The sequence below is a fragment of the Lissotriton vulgaris genome, chromosome 2_2, assembly GCF_964263255.1.
Source record: "Lissotriton vulgaris chromosome 2_2, aLisVul1.2, whole genome shotgun sequence".
In the NCBI taxonomy this organism is placed as follows: Eukaryota; Metazoa; Chordata; class Amphibia; order Caudata; family Salamandridae; genus Lissotriton; species Lissotriton vulgaris.
Genome location: NC_141688.1, coordinates 7,977,421 through 7,998,489, shown reverse-complemented (window position 1 = coordinate 7,998,489; position 21,069 = coordinate 7,977,421). Strand labels below are relative to the sequence as shown.

General features: G+C 46.0%; 1 protein-coding gene across 1 annotated transcript in view; it reads right to left on the bottom strand.

Moving 5' to 3' along the window:
* The window catches only part of LOC147728932 (sulfotransferase 1 family member D1-like), a 388,090-nt gene that overhangs the window by 195,428 nt on the left and 171,593 nt on the right, over window positions 1-21,069 (bottom strand). Inside the window, exon 4 of the mRNA XM_086959172.1 lies at window positions 15,447-15,544. Within this exon, the coding sequence (XP_086815298.1) occupies window positions 15,447-15,544 (98 nt within the window). The remainder of the gene's footprint in view (window positions 1-15,446; window positions 15,545-21,069) is intronic.

Below are 21,069 nucleotides of genomic sequence, written 5' to 3'. Positions count from 1 at the left end.
AAATATAGTTAGTACAACTAACTATATGGGAGCAATTTCAATGGTTTTTTATATGCTAATTCCTAACTATATAAGGCCTGAAACCTATGGTTTTTTCAGTGAATTTGCAAGGTTTTTTAAATGCTAATTCCTAACTATATAAGGACTGAAACCTATGTTTTTTTCAGTGAATTTCAAAGGATTTTTAAAAGCTAATTCCTAACTATATAAGGCATAAAACCTATGGTTTTTTCAGTGAATTTGCAATGTTTTTTAAATGCTAATACCTAACCATATAAAGCCTGAAACCTATGGTTTTTTCAGTGAATTTCAAAGCTTTTTTAAATGCTAATTTCTAACTATATAAGGCCTGAAGCCTATGGTTTTTTCAATGAATTTGCAAGGTTTTTTTAAATGCTAATTCCAAACTAAATTAGGCCTGAAACCTATGGTTTCTTCAGTGAATTTGCAAGGTTTTTTAAATGCTAATTCTATTAGCGGATAACGTTTAAATATGTTAATATCCTTGTGGGACCACCTGAGCAGCCCTAGGTATCCAATTTTTGGACCGGAGCAAGATGCTCTCTGATTGTGCTGTATTTCTTGCCTTCTGCCCCCCTGATTGTGCCGTATTTCTTGCCTTCTGCACCCTGATTGTGCCATATTTCTTGCCTTCTGCACCCTGATTGTGCCGTATTTCTTGCCTTCTGCTCCCTGATTGTGCTGTATTTCTTGCCTTCTGACCACTAATTGTGCTGCTTTTTCTTGCCTTCCGCAACCTGATTGCGCGATTTGTTGGGCCTTCTGTCCCCTGATTGTGATGTTTTTCGTGCCCCTGCCCCCGATTGTATTATCTTTGCCAGTGTTTGTTCACTGGTGATATTGCCTTTGCCAGTGTTTCTTTGCTGCTGTTATTGTCTTTGCCAGTGTTTCTTTGCTGCCGTTATTGTCTTTGCCAGAGCTGTGTGGGCAGTGTGGGCTGTGAGAGCTGTGTGGGCTGTGAGAGCGGTGTGGGCTGTGAGAGTGTGGGCTGTGGGCTGTGAGAGCTGTGAGAGCTGTGTGGGCTGTGAGAGCTGTGTGGGCTGTGTGGGCTGTGTGGGCTGTGAGAGCTGTGTGGGCTGTGATGGCTGTGTGGTCTGTGAGGCCTGTGAGAGATGGATGGGCTGTGAGAGCTGTGTGGGCTGTGAGAGCTGTGTGGGCTGTGAGAGCTGTATGGGCTGTGAGCGATGTGAGAGCTGTGTGGGATGTGAGCTGTGTGAGCTGTGATGGCTGTGTGAGCTGTGTGGGCTGTGAGAGCTGTGTGGGCTGTGAGAGCTGTGTGGTCTGTGAGAGCTGTTTCGGCTGTGAGAGCTGTGTGGGCTGTGAGAGCTGTGTGGGCTGTGTGAGCTGTGAGAGCTGTGTGGGCTGTGAGAGCTGTGTGGGCTGTGAGGGCTGTGTGGGATGTGAGCTGTGTGGGCTGTGAGGGCTGTGTGGGCTGTGAGAGCTGAGTGGGCTGTGAGAGTTGTATGGGCTGTGAGAGCTGTGTGGGCTGTGAGAGCTGTGAGAGCTGTGTGGGATGTGAGCTGTGTGGGCTGTGAGGGCTGTGTGAGTTGTTAGGGCTGTGGGCTGTGCAATCTGTGTGGGCTGTGAGCGATGTGTAGGCTGTGAGGGCTGTGTGGGCTGTGAGAGCTGTGTGGGCTATGAGAGCTGTGTTGGCTGTGAGAGCTCTGTGGGCTGTGAGAGCTGTGCGGGCTGTGAGAGCTGTGTGGGCTGTGAGAGCTGTGTGGGATGTGAGAGCAGTGAGAGCTGTGTGGGCTGTGAGAGCTGTGTGGGCTGTGAGAGCTGTGCGGGCTGTGTGAGCTGTGAGAGCTGTGTGGGCTGTGGGAGCTGTATGGGGTGTGAGGGCTGTGTGGGCTGTGAGGGATGTGAAGGCTGTGAGAGATGTGGGGCCTGTGAGAGCTGTGTGGGCTGTGAGAGCTGTGTGGGCTGTGAGCTCTGCTTCATTTGTGTCTCGGTCTACCTAGCACAAGATGAATCCCAACACTTCCTGGTTAGAAGTGTTGACAGCCAATGAGCATGCTGCTTTCCTGTGAAACTAAGAACAAAAGGGGATAGGTCCATAAGCACGTGGTGGGGGCTAGATGCTTTATAGAATATATAACACAAATTGCCCGAACCACAAAGTCTCTACAAGCTTATTAGGAGGGAAAAGATCAATTTATTGTGATCCCCTCGACATCCTACTTAGTGTCAATGTTTATTATCTTTTTCAAGTTATGACAAGCTCTATGACAGAAAACAACAATACATTGAATATTTACACACCTATATATACTTTATACATACATGAAAAACAGATTCTTTACACAGTACAAAAAGAAAATTTCTTGCATCAAACATTACAAAAAACTAAGAATACATCACAAACAACATTAGAACAAACATTACAATCAAAAAATTAGCAAAATAGGAAAAACCAATCAAGGGGGAATTATAAGCAAATGAATGGCTCCTAAACAAATCAATACTGGAACAGCCGGTCCTAGTATCGTAGAGATGACATTTTATTCCACCCTATGAAAGAGCCGACGCGTTTCGAGATCAGGCACAGTTATGCTGATCTCTCATCAGGGCTGTTTTATTCTTTGTATCTGTAAGATGCAAAGAAAATATTTTACTCATCACTCTCAAAACCGAACTTCTTAACTTCTTTCCTGTGAAAGGCATGCTGATTGGCTACCACTGTCTGTCAACACTCCAAACCAGGAAGTGTTGGCAACCATCTTGTGCCTCTGTAGAACCAAGGCACAAGGAAGCAGTGAAACAAAGGTGCAAAACACGCAAAGGGGACACGGGAGAAGCACCCTGACCCCCTAGGCCTGCTCAGGGGGTCCCACAAGGCCCCCCCAGGCCCTAAAAAAAAACGTGTGCGGACGGTACGCGTACGGTGCGTGTACCCCTGTGATTTTTCAGAAAAAAAGAAGAGTTGTGCTAGGGCTTGAAGATTTAAATGTTCCTTCTTTGGAATAATTCCAATAAAATCACATTAGTTTGTGCAGAGCGTATTTATTGACACATCAAGTGAACAGCTAAACTGGCTAGTAAGGGCTTGTGATCTTGTTACCCCTTCAACCTCTGCAACTGCTTCTACCCTGCTCCCTTTTTGAGTTCTACATGTTTGTTTTTCTGCTTTCCTGTGCCTCCGTCTACCGAGGCACAAGATGGCTGCCAACAATTTCTGTTTAGGAATGTTCACAGACAGTAGCAGCCAATCAGCATGCAGCTCATACTCGGGAAGGTACAGAGTACAGTAAGCTTACAGTGCACTCACGGTGTCCCGCCCAGAGATATATATTTTGGGAAAATTGAATTTTCTCAACAACTACTGGAGGGATTTTGACCAAATATACAAAAGGCACTTCTGCATACCAGGCTCTGCCATTTTGCCAAGTTTGGTAAAATTCCATTCAGCCGTTCGGGCTGTAGCCGTGTCTAAAGGTCCTATGGGAAATTGCATTGGACTCAATTTCATATTCAATTTTCTCAAAAACTACTGGGGGGATTTACACCATCTGCATACCAGGCTCTACCATTTTGCCAAATTTGGTGTAATTCCATTCAGCCGTTCGGGCTGTAGCCGTGTCTAAAGGGCCCTATGGAAATTAACATGGGGAAAACACGTTTTAGGACCCCCTTTTTTCTCGGCTCCCGCTTGATGAATCCCCCCAGGAAGGAGTGGAGCGTAGCGAAGCAATTTTAAGGAAAATTACACGCAGATTCCTCAATTGGCGCTAAAGTTATTCCCAATAGAATGTTGGGGATTTCCTATAGTAACTAGGTCCTAACTATATATTCCTACTGGCGACCGCCAGTAGGTAATATATATATATATATATATAAATAGTTTCACTCTCCACACTGCATTAGCTATAACTCGCCACACTGCCATGCCCTGTGCTCTGTCAGGTCAGGTGATTCTAGATGCCATAGTGTTTTTTATCAATGCTATTGTTTCATATGCTATTACATATGTAATATGGTAATATGCAAAGGTGTTGGTAGAGCCTTTAGAAGGGGTGAGTTACTGTAGGGTGACAAGACTGTGTATTGAGGTGTGTTACTTAGAGTCATTTGAAGGTTGTGCATAAGTATAAATGTGATTATTAGCTATGACATATTAATTTGAAATTGGTGCAGAAATCATTAACTTAATTATAACTATATCTTTTGAATTTCTAATGTTTATGTGTATGTACACAGGAGTAGCATTTCAAACCCATCATAAACCTGCCATTGTAGGTCCTATTTGCTCAGTTTACTGCCACTTCGACTTGGCATTTAAAACCCTTGCCAGGCCTCAAAACCCCCTTTTAGTAAACCTAAGTCACACCTACGGTAGGCCCCAAGTGATCCTCAGGGCAGGGTGTTCTGTGAATGAAAGGCACTTTTGGGCATCTGGCCCTATTAAAACACAGCTTGAGTAAAGGCTACAGTGCTGATGGATTGTCACTCTGCTGTTGAATCAGGAACTGCTTCCCTGCTTTCGTGAGCTGCCCTGCTGCCTTCTGACGTCTGCACGGTTAGAGGACCAAGGATCAAGAATCAGAGAGACTCCAAGAACTTGCTGGCCTGCCACCTGTTTTGTGTAAAATTCCTGGGACATCTAAGATTTTCTATATGTGCCGCTGCCTGGGACTCTGTCATTTGCACTCTGAAGCCCAAACATTGAAACGATCAGTGATTCCGTCATGAAGAGTGCCCAAGCAGCAGCACTCCATTCTACTGTGTCACTTAAAGAAGCCACACTTTCCTCATGAGGAGTATTAAGGAGCAGTGCTCCTTTTTACACAATGGCTTAAAGAACCAGCGATTCCCTCACGAAGAATGTTCAAGGAGCAGCACTTCTATCAATATAATGTTTCGAGGAGCAAATGCTTCTTTTTGCATCATCATCTAAACAAGCAATGTTTGCTGCTGCATGAGGGTGAGTGCTGCTGTAAGCACATATTGGCATGTGTGCATCGACCTTACCTTTGACAAGGGAACACTCCGGGCAGACATCCCCTCTTTATGCAAAGCCCCGCCTTGTTGCCCTGAAGACCAAAGATGCTTGAAATTGGATTACCGTAAAGACTCTAAAATAAGCAAAGTCAATTAAAGTACAGCTTTTTCCTTTATTCAGTTTAAGCTGATACCTCTTGATCTACTGATTGGATCATTGTCATTTTTGTCTTATTTTATGCCACTATATATTCCCTTTTTTTCTAAAACTGTACGAAGTCTCTGTGGTGTTTACTGTGTGTGTGATAGTTGCAAAAATACTTTACACATTGCCTTTGTTGATGAGCCTGCCTGCTCTGTGTCGAGCTACCAGAGGGTGAGCACAGGTTATCTTTGTGGTGTATCTGACTTACCCTGACTAGAGTGGTAGCTTCTCTGCCTGGCTTGGGTGCATAACTCAGCCAACCAGAACCTCGATTTCTAACAGCTATCATTCAGTGTAGGGGCGTATAGTAAAGGGACACAAAGTGGAGTGACATAGAGTTGAAAAGCGTAGAGGGGAGAGGCATAAAGTGAAGTGTCAAAGTGGAGTGGCATAGTGTAAAGTGTTAACTTACACAGACGTGGCATGAAACTGTGTGAAATTATATGAATGGAATGTGGCATTAATATACATTACCATGTGTAAATGTTAGTTTTGTGTAGCATATGTAAATAGTGTAAGTAGTGTTAAACTTAAAGGCTATGTTTATCAAAGGAAAAAGTGAGCCTTGTAGATTTTATCCTTGTTTTTCTGTGTTCCGCGGTCTACGTTTGACTACATTCTGGTCTTGAATAGAGGTATTCGTTTTTATTGTTGATCACTACCTATTATTTTACCACTTTATTTACATGTTAATATATAGAGATTTTGAGATTTTATTTATACATTTTTAGATACTTTTATAGCAGAGTAGGGTGAACTGCCTTTTTTATTAGTAACCCAGTGATGTGTAGGTATTATTAACGCTCTACTCTGTAAACATTTTGTGCATAGCTAAATATGTGAAAATTAGAAAAATACACTTTAATATACATTGTTTGTAAAATATAGTGCATTACAGTGTATTATTATAACACATTTTAAATATATTGGTACAGTGGTACCCTGTATTGTTTTTTAAAAAATAAATAGAAACTTATATTTGTCTATACCTATTACCACTTTACTAAAGTAGTAATAGGTAACCCTGGGCGAAGCAATACGCTACGCTCGCCGAGTTTGCGAAGTTTGCACAACTTTGCACTACGCGAGCTGCACGTAGCATAGTGCGAACGCGCGAAGTGAAGCGTAGCGTAGTGCAGCGGTCATTTTTAGCTTGTTCGCGGTCCTCAACGTCATGTTCGCGACCACGAGCAAGCAAAATGACATTCCGGTGAGATTCTCAACGCGGGGAGGTCAGGTTTCTCATTGTGAGTGGTTGCGCATGCTCACGACCGCTCTCAATGAGAAACTACCAGTTCGCGTTGAGAAAGCTGCTGCTCGAGTAATAATCTACTCGAGCAGCAGAAAACTAGAGCTCGCACTGTGCAAGATGCCGTTTTCAATGATTGAACAGTGGCGGATGCTTGTCTGCACTGTGCAATCATTAAAATCGCATCTTGCACAGTGCGAACATGCTACTACTACGCAGCTCGCGTAGTGCTACGTGAAGTACGCGTAGTGCAAAGTGCACTTCGCGTAGCTTCGCGTAGCGCTACTTCACGAACTACGCCCACCCCTAGTAATAGGAAGGGGAAAAATACTAAACCAAACACTTATCTAGATCTGAAGGCAGAACACAGGCAAACTTTACCTGAAAACAAAATATCTGCCTCTAACTTTTGTAAAGAAAGTCATTATCCAATTACCCAATGACTTGTAATCACTGTGTACCTCAGTACTGCCAAAACATTTCAAAAGAATACCACAACAACAGATAGCCCAAAGTTCACATGCCTTATAGCTTAAAAAAACTACTCTACTCACCTGTGGTACCCAAAAGAATCATCTGTGCATCATAATGTCTAAACCTGCCAAATTTCATGTAAATCAGTTCAGTTCATGCTACATGAAATACAAAAGTCTATGTAAAATGTATTAGAGTGCAAGAATGTTTTAGGACACCGCTTTTTTCTCGGCACACCCAGACCAAATGCCACAAAACTTTCAGTCATCCAACAATGAAAATGGCGCAACAGGGCTGCAAAGTACCGCCACTCTGAATACACATCAATCCCTAAACAAATATGTGCATACACAAAGTCTCCTGCTATGGGCATTATGAATTATTAGAAACAAGAGGATGGATTCTTTAGTCCTTCACTACACACATCATCTGTTAGTAAGTCTAAGATTGTCATTGTATCTCTAACTAAACTATAGAAACAATTAGCCATGGCCCGCAACATATAAACCTATTTATAGTAAGCCAACATTATGTGTGTATATACATGTGTCTGTAATCAAAATATGCATGAAAAACACTCCTGTTTATTAGACATATTACCTATTAATCAGCACAGTCTAATGTACATACAAATTTCTCTTTGATCTAATGTACATACATATTTCTCTTTGAATATATTTCTGGCTAAATAGTCAATTCGGGTTCACACATATCATGTACTGTTAGGCCAATCCTTTCCTACAAATAGTGACTGGGTAATGAAAAACCAGAAAGAAAATGCCAGTGTAAAACCTTAGGTAACTCCTTTTACTGCACCAATTGCTATAAAGAAGTAGTTTTTCCCATAAGGAAAATTCTGTTTAAAGAAGATACTGGTCTACTAAACACATTATACAGTAGAACACAAACTCTAACCTAAACAATTTTCAGCTGAACAATACTTATACTAAATATCCTGGCTCACACCAATAACAGTAGATAGGAGTAGCCAAAAACTGTTAGATTTCTGCTTGAGGTAGTTACACTGGTTATCTGCATATCTTGTCATTTGTTCAAAAGTCTTTAGGTAAATTATAGTTACTCATACTATACTAAGCATAGTAATAGAGGGTACATCTACTCTACTAAGACGATTTTTCCTTATATGTTCAGTAAATATATAATAGTTTGCTGGTTCTAACACTGTTTTCCTTGTATTTTTCAGTACTATACAGATCCATCAATCACATGAAGAATGGAAAATAGAAGGGTGCCCTGAGAAATGTTTTGTATGTTGCATATATATGACATTAATAAATAAACTATACAGTCAATCCAAACTTTCCTAAGTGCTTACTACAGTAGCAGCAAGAAGAAAAGTCTAAAGCAGCTGAAGAATGTAGTGTAGAACTGATTGAAGAGAAAGTGATATCATTATGATTATTGAGTCTTTCTCGCATTTAACTGTGAAGGCTGTTTTTATATCAGTTTTTATACGTTTTTACTGCAAATGGAGAAAATGGCAAATATGTGTTAAAAAACATAGTTGGGTGGAGTAGAATCTGGTATTCCACACATATATACCCTAACACATTCACCAAGGCACTTTCACACACACCCTTTCATGCACAGTTACATGTAAATATACATACTCATTAAAACACTGTCACACATATACCAAACAAATTACATACTTACATGTCTGCATAGATACACACAAACACATTCAGAAATACACCTAAACACACATACTTTTACACACTGAGTCAGACCTACACAGATTATTTGGAAACACAGAGGTATACATATATATCTAAAGACAACCACATATTCACACAGATACACACACCAATATGCTCCTGCTAATCAGAACTACACACCCACACTTATACTGTAAGTCACACACATACATACAGAACCGCATATAGTGACTTATTGATTAGCAGTCATGCACAACCAGTGACTTTGCCACATACACACTGAGATATGTATGCACTCACACCACTACAATCATGCACTTATGAATACTCATGGAGCATGCACAAATGTAAACCCTGACATACTCAGTCAGACAAATGTAGTTACACTCGGTACATACGCACCTAACGCACTCATATTCTCACACTCATTGTAACTCTGTCACACCTATAAAAACACACCTATACACACATAACCATAATAGTCCATTTGCCCACAGTCACGTCCATGTATGTCGATAAACAACTGCACCGAGACATACATACCATAACACACTCCCTCACACAAATGCAATCACACTCTGCACACATTCACTCACTGATCTGCACACACACACAGGTGGTGAGTCTATCTCACCCTGACAGACATGCAAGTATAGAAACAACCACTGTTTCCATTTCCACACAGTCATTCAGATGCACAAGTGCATCCTCCCAAACATTCAGTCAAATACATGCATTGACCCTCTGATCGCTCTCACTCTATCAGTCATATTCTCACACACATAACTGGTGACTCTGTCACACCCACACTGATATACATACCAAAGTCATTCAGTTCTACTCAGTCACACAGATTCATAACTGCACCCAGATGTACCTCCTCTGTAATTCTGAGTTAAATCCATACACTCACACTCTGAAGACACTCACTCATGTATCATCTACAGACAATTTACCGATGACTCTCACACAAAAGAATTTCGACACCCGACCAAAGTCTGCACCCAGCCATACATACCTATGACATAGCCAGTCAGAAACATGCACTCAATCTCTAACCAGTCACTCATGTGCACACACATGTAATCAGTGACTCTATGACACCCACACAGATATGTAAGTAACAATAATCATAGGCATCCCCTCACTCTCAAACAAATATATGCATAAGTGTCTGTAAACATGTACAGTTTTCATAATCATGATACACTTACCCTCTCACTGTACACACAATAAATTTTGCACACACATATATAAACACACCGTACATTAAAAAACGTAATTCAATACTTTGACACACTTTTTATAGATTTGTACAGATAAATACAAACAGGAAACAATCTGTTTTCTGTCAGAATAAATTTTTTAAGAGTGGAAAAATACAGAAAATTAGTTTTTTTGTGAGTGGTTTTCCACGTTGTCTTTCATGAATTCTGGGCCAACATCTGAGCAGATAGATAGCATGGAGAGTTAAAAAGAGGATGAGATTTCCCTTAATACAGTCATATGTTGATTAGTGGTGGTCAGAGTTCATGGAGTTACACTACCCAGAATTCCGCAGACTTGCATGAAACTCTGTGGAATTCCACAGAGTTCTGCTCTGTCCTAGTCCTCATGTGCAGATACAGCATAAACGGACTACAGATTCCAGGACTTCAACAAACCAAAGTGAGGGAGCACACTGGATGCCAGAAGTTGTGGTGCAGGACAAATGTGCAGCTGCACCGCACAGTGAGACACAAGACAAAAATGAACTTACCATATTCAATGGTGTCTGAGGTGCTGTCGGTATATGTATTTCAGATAGAGGGCGGTAGCTACAGAGATCCAGGATGCAACTACAAAAGAAGACTGCAAGTTCCTTTAAGGAGTACGGCGAAATATGTGCGTGGCTAGGCCGATCACCAAGATGACCATGAAGCTCCGGAGCCTCCGCTACATGGATGCAGCCTTTCCCCACTTCACCGGCTTCCTCGAGGCTGTTGCTGAGAGAAGAGATGTACCCAGCCTGTGGTGGGGCTTGGGCCGCTCCGGGATCAGCCAGATGCTACAGAAGCGATGCAGCAGTCAGCACTGGCTGCGGTCTAATGCAGCACACAGACACACAATGACGACATGGGTCGTGGAAGAGCTTGAGGGTGGGGCCACAGACTTGCAAGGCTGTGGTGCTGAAATTGAGGCCGGGGATTCCCTGCAGCCCTGAAGCTCAATATGGGCGCAAGGACTCTCACTATAACCAGAGATTTATTCCCAGCGCTGTAGTGCATCTGATAATGGGCAGCTGTGGTGAGTTCTTAATTGTATATTGCTGCCTCCATTCTAATTTGGTTGTGGTTCGTGCTCCGCCTGTGTTGGGAGTCACTGGGCGGTGATGCTGCATTGCGGTAACTTTTCCTTGTGGCCTTATGTAGGAGGTTCCTTTCACCACCCATTACCTTTCCAGGAGCCTTTAAGACCCTCACCTGTATATGGCCATGTATCTGCCCGGTGTCAGAGGCTTAACTAGAGTCAAATTTTGGGGGGGAAAAGAAATAATTTTGGGGGGGGCTCATTCTTCAAGCAAAAGGCAGAGTGGAGCTGCAGTACCTCTAATCAGGGGGGGACCAGAGCCTCATTAACAAGCAAAATGGTCTTTTGAAGACCTGTGAAGTACTCAGGTGCAGCTGTGTGTGTGCCCAGGAAGCTGTCTCATCCCGGGCTGCTGACACACCATGCCGGGGGGGGGGGGGTTGCGTTGAGTCAGGATCTGAGTGAACCCTGAGGCTGTTGGACCATTATCCAGCTCTGAGACCCATCATTTATATGCCTCTACATTGCTAACCTCTCCTGGGTGGCGACATTTGCCTCTCCTCACACTGCATCGCTCTTCCACCACACGATGGGGCGCAGTTATACCAAGCAGCTCCAGCTCTCCATTGATGTAACTAAAACCACTCTGCGCGGAGAAGACAATGGTGCCCATGGAGATCCCCTGGGGACCCCAGGGGTGGAGGTCTCCCATCTAGATGGAGCTTCGACCATACTTGGGGAGTTACGAGTGGGCTTTTAACAGACTGATGCACATTTGGACACATTGACAGCCCAACTGGAGGGCATGCATTGCTATCTTGAGCAATGCGAGACCCGCATTGCTGCCACTGAGCAGTGATTGTCTGATCTGGAGGATACTCACGTTGCTACTGCTAAAAGCTTGAAAGAGCCTAATGACACCTCAAGACGGTTGGCACCAAGGCAGAAGATTTGACGGCACAGTCGCACTGGAATAATATCCGCATAGCCAGCGTAGCGGAAACCACAAACACAGCCCACATGAGTCCCTATGTTGAGTAGCTCCTTTGAGGACCTATTTGGCAGGGAGGCACTCTCATCTACATATACAGTGGAACGCGCCCACTGATCACGTGCCCCAAGACTGAAACCCGGCTCCCCTCCGAGATTGATAATAGCCAAGCTCCTCAACTACCATGACCATGACCGGGAAATGGTTCTTCACCTTGCCCGCAAGAGGGGAACTGTTTAACATGTTATGTTATGTTATGTTAGGGGTTTGGTAAAGCGCAACAGCTGCCCCAGCAAAGAGGTGTCCCGGCGCTGCTAGATCAAAGAGACAGGTACTAAGGTAAGCCAGATGTAGACCACAGCCTATGATGATGAGAAGAGGAGAGTTTTAATGGCTTTCCGAAAAGCCAACACGTTCTCTATTCGACGGATGTGGGCCGGTAGGGAGTTCCATAGTGTAGCCGCCAACACCCGAAAGGAGCGCCCTGCCATGCGGCATAGTTTGGTTCATGGTACATTCACCAGGTGTTGTCCCAGCGAGTCCAGGCTACGCCGGGGAACGTACCAGGTCAACAATGGGCGCAGTAAGACCGGTCTCCTGGTTTTAAGGATCTTAAACGCCATGACGAGGGCTTTAAATTTTAATCCGAGAGGCAATCAGGAGCCAATGGAGTCTTCCAATAGTTGCTCTGACAGGGCATCTGTGAGGGAGCCCAATCAGAGTTCTCGCTGTCAGGTTTTGAACCTGTTGGAGTCGCAGTACCTTAGCTTTGTTAGCACCCAGGAACAATACGCTGGCATAGTCCAAACGAGAGATAATCATGGCTTGAACAATAAACTGACGTACTATTGGCTCAAAATACTTCAGGATAGGTTTAAGGCCTCTCAGCAGACCCACACAGGTAGCTGCCACTCTCTTTGTGTGGGTCTGAAAGCTAAATGAGGAGTCCATCCACACTCCCAAGTTCTTAACTAGGGGCTTTGGCGTTGGCATCGTGCCCAGCGAAGCCGGCCACCAATGCTCATTCCAGAGGGCAGTGTTTTTCCCTGCTAGCAAGTCTTCTGTTTTGCTAGCATTGAGCTGTAAACAATTGTTTGCCATCCACTGGGCAACAGCTGCCATACCATCTCAAAACCTAGTAGCTGATGTAGAAGGCCCTTCAGCTAGGGTGATGACCAGCTGGGTATCATCCGCGTATGACACCAGCACTAAGTCCCACTCTTTTGCCACAACTGCCAGAGGTTGCACATACAGATTGAACAAAGATGGACTGAGTGCAGAGCCTTGCGGAACCCCCTAGCCACTAGAGTGAGACTGAGAGATGTATGGCGGTGCCGAAACCCGAAAGGATCGCTCCTCTAGGAAAGACCGGAACCACTCTAAGGCAGATCCCCTAATCCCTACCGCTTCCGCTTGTGAAATGCAATATGTAAATAATTTACCATTCTTTCTCGCAAAAGAAAACAAATGATGGTACAAAACTGGTGTCATGAGTTTTGTTTTTCCATCCTACATCCTCGGCAACCTTCATACTGTTATTAGACACTGTTGTGTATTGATTATCAATTATACTTTCATTGCTCCACTGGAACCACTGTTTCTTTGATATAAAATACGCACCCTGGTTCCTCAGTGAGTAGGGTTTCCTTGTTCTTCTTGTGTCAATAAACTTCGAGGCAGGCCCCGGTGGGCGGTAGATATACAGTCCTGAAAGTGTGAATTGTGCACTAATAGCAATCTTAAAACGGGCACATTCACTGCCACATAGATCTTCCTTGAGAAAGGAGCAGGGGTATTGAGCTTTATCAATTACTGCAATACCACCGCCTCTGGTATCCCTATTTAGCGTCTCCATCAGATATCCTGCGGGAAGCGTAAGATTCACTATTCCTGTCATATCATCATCTCGTAGCCAGGTTTCACAAATAAAGAACACATCAGGGGATTCTTCAGCAATGAGTGTCTGTACTTCCAGATGATGTTTGGCCAGTGATCTAACATTTAATTGGAAAACCGTAACCTGTACGTGAGTCTCCAGTCCCCTGGCAATTCTCACTCGACCAGGTACTGGGGCAGCAAAGTTACCAACCGTACAGGTCAAACCTGTCACCCCTAGTTGTTTTGGCAGTGTCCCACACCTCTCCCCACCTGGGTTCAGAGTTAAAAGTACCTCTCTGTCGTAAGCAAGTGGCTCCGGCAGCACTCGACCAGGGGGACTGTTGAGAGGGGATGTCCTGGCGATGACGGGCGCAGAGGGGCTTGCCTTTGACGCGGCGCACTACCGGTGCGCCTGCTGCGCCCGCCCGCTGCGCGGACGTTTGATGGTGGCCATAAGTAGGGGAGAGAAGGGGGCTGGCAGCCAAAAACAACTAGACCATCACCCCAAACTGGTCTAAAAATGGCGCCTAGGCCTGCGTGAGTCCCTGAACAGCTCCCAGTCAGCTGCATGGTTCGCGGTGGCAGTGCAGGAGGGAGTGAACACCGCATGGGGTAAATGCAGGGCAAAACAGTAATAGAATTTTAAAAGCACACAATATTTAATATTAGCAGTAATAGGATTTTTAAAGCACACAATGTTTAAAATGAGTAATCAATTTAAAAACAATGAATGCACACTCCTCGCTTTCCCGGCTGAGCCTCAGGAAAGTGTGTCATGTATCTAGCTGGCGCGCGAAGACACAGCGCGATTTAAGTAACGTCTGAATGCCTGTAGGGTGGGCAGCTAAAAACAACTAGACTGTCACCCCAAACTGGTCTAAAAATGGCGCCTAGGCCCGTGTGAGTCCCTGTACAGCTCCTAGTAGGCTGCAGGGTTCGCGGTGGCAGTGCGGGAGGGAGTAAACACTGCGTGGGGTAAATGCAGGGCAAACAGTAATAGAATTTTAAAGGCACACAATATTTTAAATTAGCAGTAATGGGATTTTTAAAAGCACACAATGTTTAAAATGAGTAATCAATTTAAAAACAATGAATGCACACTCCTCGCTTTCCCGGCTGAGCCTCAGGAAAGTGTCTCATGTATCTAGGGCATGAATCTCACATTCTTTCCAGACTTTACCTCTCTTGTGCAGGAGGTGCTCCATAAATTCATTGACATTAAATGCATGCTCCAGAAGCGAATATCCGTTATGCTATGGTATACCCAGCACAGCTTCACATTCAGATAGGTGGCAAATCCAATGTCTGTGATTTGCCTGCAGTGGCAACACACTTCTGTAAGCAACATTGAGTAGGATCGGACTCCCCCTCTGGTGGGGGAGCGGCTGTCTCCCCTCAGTTGGACTCAGCTGACCCATGAAGATTTCTTGGTGCTTTATCCTTTTTATCCAATTGAGTGTATATCACCCCTCCTGCTGACTTTCTTTATTAGTATCATAGTAACATATCTGATAGTAACATATCTGTACTCCTTTGTTGTCAACAAAATTCATTTAACTAAAAATGTAAGTGTTATTCTGAAATAATCGGATTATACTTTCAGGTAACTGAAGATGTACACAAATGTTTATTGTAGATTCCACCTAGCGATCTTGAATTGCAAGTGAATCGAACTATGGTCACACCCAAAACCTATGCAGAAATGCTACCTTGAAACTTTACCTTACACTTGTTCTCCCAGAAGGACTGTGGAAGGTGTGTTATGGGCAGATGAGTCAGCAGAAATCTAGGTGATGGCATTTGAGAAAGCTTTTCTGTACCTGCCAATGAGAGATTTTAAAGGATTTAAATAACTGTAGAATGATATTAACTATGCTAGGCTTTTTCAGCAATATGACATGAAAGAAGTGCAGCATGCAAAGAATGGTAGCACATTTCAAGCCCATCCTACACTGTTTCTTCTCTTCATTGATTCCCACTCATTCATAGAGAGCACTACAATCATGAACAGATTTGAACAGTAAACCAGCTTTCGCCTTCCGATAATACCACATTGGCAATCATTAGGCCTTGGATAAGGCTTTAAAGACTCTGGGCCTAAGGCCGTGAGACACTTTTAGGCTGCTGTTGCATCACTTTTCATGAAGCAGCGGCAGTGTAAAGAATGTGCCACATTCCGCACTATTTACAAAGTGATGCATCTAAGCAGATGTCTCCCTTTGTAAAGCTCTACCCTAAATCATACCTGTATCAGGCATAATGAATGCAGGGTGGGTGTTCCTCAGCAAGAAAGCCTCATAGAAGTGTTGTGGTGAACACTGTTACACTTCTAAGACACCACTGCATCGAAACCTTACGCCTGCCTTATGGAAAGCGTATGGGTGACGCAGTGCCGTAGGCACAGGCCTTCCCCATGCATTACTGGAGTTGCATCATGCTTGCCACACAACTCCAGCAATGCATGACTTTTGTGCCAACAGATACATCAAGATCCCTGATGTATGTCATTCCTTGCTCAATGAAAACTATTGCATTTCTTTTTTGTCACAGTGATGCAGCAGTTTTCATAAATCAAGCCCTAAGGGGCTGTTCTATGAGGCCCCTTATGCCAACGTAACGTAACTGTTTGTGATCTTTGTGGCACAGGAGCCTGCATGATATTTATTGGGCAGCATTAAACCACTTTTTTCGGCTTAAATCTGCCTGATAAATATCGTTCCCTTTAATGTAGTTTTCTGCCTTAAATGGGCATGCAATGGGTGTTACTGGGGGTCTTCCCAACAATGTCCATGGCTTTTTGACACTGCCTCAAATTTATGAGAAATCGTAAATCTGAGGCAGCGGCAAAAACGTACACCTCCTGGTGGGAGGCATAAGGGAGGCACAGCGAGGAGTAATAACTTTATTTTTCCTTTTCGTTCCATTTTCTATATGTGCTGCATTCTGAAACAGACTTAGCAAAAGTAAAAATCCTCTTGTGATAGTTTTTGTGCAGGCAGGTTTCCTTTCCTGCACAAAAACAATCATCCCTGCAAAGCAGACACCCTTGCACCAGGGTGCAAAGGTGCCTGTGTTGACTCACGGCTGTCCATTATGCACCAGGAAGGCCTGCGGCGCGGCCCAATGGCAAAAACTAACAAAAGAGGCCCCTGTTTCTTTGGTGCTTTAGAGTTCACTAAGGGCCTCATTTACAAGGAACTGAAGCATCTCCATAGATTTCTCAGTTTCATTGCGGCAGCACCAAATGTCCTTGTGCTACCCTGGATGCGCTGTATTTACAATACAGTCCTCCATGGTGCAAGGATTAACAGATGCATCAGAAATTCTGACGTAACTTTTGGCACAAAAGTAACGCATTGCTGGAGTTGCTCATGAAAGTGACGCAACTCCAGCACTGCCCCACAACAGATAGGTGAGTCCCATTCAAAAAGCCCTGTGTCATTCCTCATGCCTGGTCTTAGCAGGCGTGGGGATTTTGACACAGTGAAAGCGTACAGTGATGCAGTGAAATGTTGTAAATTGCACTGCGTCAAATCTACACGGCTTTTTGCATGGGAACATCACCCGGCATACATGTGTGAGTGCAATAACAACAGGGTCAACACCGGAAGTTGCCGGTCGGGCCCCCGGACTGTGGCATCCATGAAGCGGAGGCGAGAGGAGCTGGTGCAGAATCCTCCCCCGTCTGTGCGTGCTGGAGCCAGCGACCGGGGGAAGGTGCTCGGCCCCTGCAGGGGCTTTTAGTTGTGGGCGGTATCGGCCGCACCGGGGGCAGGAGAGATGGCTGCTGGGGCCTGTTCGGGCAGACATAAACAGGTGGAGGCGCTGGTGCCTGGCTGCCCCCCTCATGTCGACTGGGAGTTCCCCCCAGCTACTGGCATTGCAGAGGGGGCACCGATTTCTCCTTTGCCCCGAGGGGGGGCGCTGCTTCAGTTGGGACACACTCCACCCTACTGCCAAGGAACAGAACACTGTGGACCTGCCCCAGCGCTGGGTTGTTGCACTGGGCCTGACTGGAGTTGGGTGGACTGATGGCGGTAAATAGTCGCTGGCCTGGTTGCAGGGGCAGCTAAAGGTTGGAGGGGCTCCCCCCGTGCCAGCCTGCCTGGCCACTTCTGAGACTTTGGAGGACAGTTGTTGCAGACGTGCACCTTCTTTATTTGCTGGCTACTGGGTGGGGACGCCAGCTGAATGCTTTGTTGACGCTATAGGGCACCGGTCTGGCTGGATCCTTGGCGGAGTGGTCTCCCCTTGCCTTGGGGCATCCGGACAGTTACCAAAGCAAGCTTTGGGGCTGTTAGATTTCTACTTGCCCGCGTCACGGCAATCCGGCCGGTGTATGGTTCCAGCCGCCCAAATCTGTGGCTCCCCTGTAGTTGGCCCAAGCAATCCTGCCGCACTGGAGGACAGTGGCCGCTGGGCTTCGGCCGCTCTTTTGACTTTGTTGGCTCTGTGTCTTGTCCTGGGGCTGGTGTCAGTTGGGTGCGCTGTCCAGCGTTCCTCGCAGTTAATTTTCCTGCCCCGTGGAGTGCGTTTCTGGCTGGCGGAGCGGGAGGGCCGACGTCCCCTGTGGGCTCTGATTTCAATGGCGTCCAAGCCAGATGGCAATAAGCACCAACCTAGATCCGCCAAGGGGTCCAAACAAGTCCAGACTAATAAATTGGACTGTTATACGTTGCCTAGAGCTTCTCCCCCTGACTCGAGGTGGACTCAGTCGGCCGGGTGGATTCATCAGGCCCGCCGGCTGAACTAACGCTGCTTGACGTGATGGCGGCAATTGACAGTGTCAAGTCGCATTGGGGCAAAAGATGGAGTCGCTGAACACTAAACTGGACCCAGTCATAATTGAGGTCAATCTCATTCGTGCGGACCTCACCAAGGCCAGCGAGAAAGTCAAATACCTGGACCTTAAAACCGCCAGCCTCATAGACGACGTGCTGCTACTCCAGAGGGAGGTGCGGGACTTGAAGACGTCTCATGACCTAACTGCTCGGAACCCGGATGAGTACAAGGGAAGAGCGCGACGCAACAACGTTCGAATTCTTGGTGTCCCCGAGAGGGCAGAGGGCCCGGCCCCAGATTTGTTTGTCGGAGACATCATTCTCAACCATCTCAAGCCTAAGGGTTTGGGTAAATTCTTCACGATTGAGAGCGCCCATAGGGTGCCGGGTGGGAGACCCAGGCCTGGAGCGCCCCCTCGCCCGATCATTGCAAGGGTTCGGAATTTCAGGGACAGAGACGCTATCCTGCAGGATTCCCGCTTGGGTGGCCCTCTGAGGTATGAGAATACCACCCTCTTCTTTTTCCCTGACTTCACGCAACAGGTCCAGAAGCAGTGTCAAAGTTTCCTTGCAGTGAAGAAAAAGCTAAGGGACAGAGGATTGAAGTACGCAATGACGTTCCCGGCCCGATTGAGGGTGGAGGTCGAGGCAAGGGCCTGGTTTTTTGATAATCCGGAGGTGGCATCGGACTGGCTGGATAGTCGCCCCCAGAGCGGACCGGAGGGGCATGAGCAGGACGGAGGAGGCGGACAGCAGGAATGACGTAGATCGTGGACCTTGTGGGACTTTTGTGGGCTGCCAGGTAGTGGGGTCGACCCACAAGTGTCTCACTTAAATTGACCTCTTGAATCATGGGCGGGTACAGAGGCAGAGAGGGGTCATTTTGCGGTAGGCTGAGGGCAGGTGGGGCACCAGCACTCCGCCTCCTCACATCTACCTTTAGTTAGTTAGTAGTTAGATTAAGGGGTGACAGGAACACTGCAAGTTGGGGATGGGTGGAAGCCATGAGCAGGGGTGCAGGGAGGGGGGGTCTGGGGTTGGCAGGGCTCCGGGTGATCAGGCCTTGCTGTTGGTGGGTTCACTTGATTGTATGCAGAATCATTTGCAATGTGCGATTTTTCTTTTTCCTTTTCTTTTCACATCAGGAGACAATGATGCAATTGTATTGCTTCCATATCTGCTCAATATCAAATGTTAGATGGGGTTCGGGGATGACTGTGCTTAGTTGGAATGTGAACGGCCTAGGGGACAAGGTCAAGAGGGGAATGGTGAGCCAGTTGGTCAGAAGGCACTCCCCAGATGTGGTGCTATTTCAAGAGATGCATCTCATTGGAAATCGTTGCATGGCCCTACATAAAGGGGTTATGAATTGGTAGCGCACGCTGGGTTCACCACCGGGTCGAAAGGAGTTGGTTTCTTGGTCAAAAAGTCCTTTCCTTTAACGATTCAGGCAACGTGGTCTGACCAGCGAGGTAGAAACATCGGCATATTGGGGCAGTGGGAGGGGAGAACGTCACCTTTGTCTCCATTTATGTCCCGCCCGGCCTTCAATCCGACACGTTCCCAGATTTGGGTTCTATCTTCCTGACTCTTCCGTTGGGCCTTCTTGATGTGGGGGGGACTTTAACGCGGTGTTGTATGGGGCGGTGGACTGGCACCTAGCCGTGTTCTTAGACCAGCGCAGAGGTGGCTCCCCGACTTCCTAGAAACAATGGGATTGGTGGACAGTTGGAGAGTTCGTAATCCGGGTGGAGTGCACTATACACACGTGTCCTGCACACACAGTAGCCTGTCTAGGATAGACTACGTTCTGGTGCCAGCTGACCAGGCAAATGCTGTCCGGGAGGCTCGCCACCTGGGGAGGGGCATCTCAGACAACTCTCCGGTTTGGCTCCGGCTGGAGTTTGATCAGTTTGATGTGGGCAGGGTTGCCACTATTAATGCCTGGCATCTGAGAGACCCCAACATCAAGAAAGAAATTGTTAAGATCTCAGACAGGTACTTCAAGGAAAATGCAGGTTCGGTGGCCTCAGCACAGACTCTGTGGGAGGTGTATAAGACTGTCATTCGGGGAGAGGCCTTATCCTTGGTTGCGGGGAAGAAAACGGAGCAACAGGCGGAGATGGAGAGGGTAGAGGAAGAAGTGTCAAGATTGGAGGCGGAGATATCTAGGGAAGTAACAGCGGAGGGGCTATATCGGCTTCAATTGCGGCAGGATGAGTATAAAGGACTCGCAAGGGACAAGACTAGAGAGCATAATTACGAGACACAAAGTTGGGTGTATGAGCACGGAGATAAGGCCGGTAAACTGATAGCGTGGCTGGAAAAGGGAGAGTGGGCATCGTGGTAGGTACCAGAAATACAGGGGGAGTGTTCCGGCACGCTTACAGACCCACAGGCCGTAGCAGATAGGCTCGTGGAATACTATAGAGGGTTATATACCTCAGCAGGGGTGTATACGGAGGCGATAATAGTGAAATTATAAAAGATATCCAGGTGCCCGTGTTGTTGGATGAGAACCGGGAATATCTAGAATCCCCACTCTCAGATGACGAGGTGGCGCA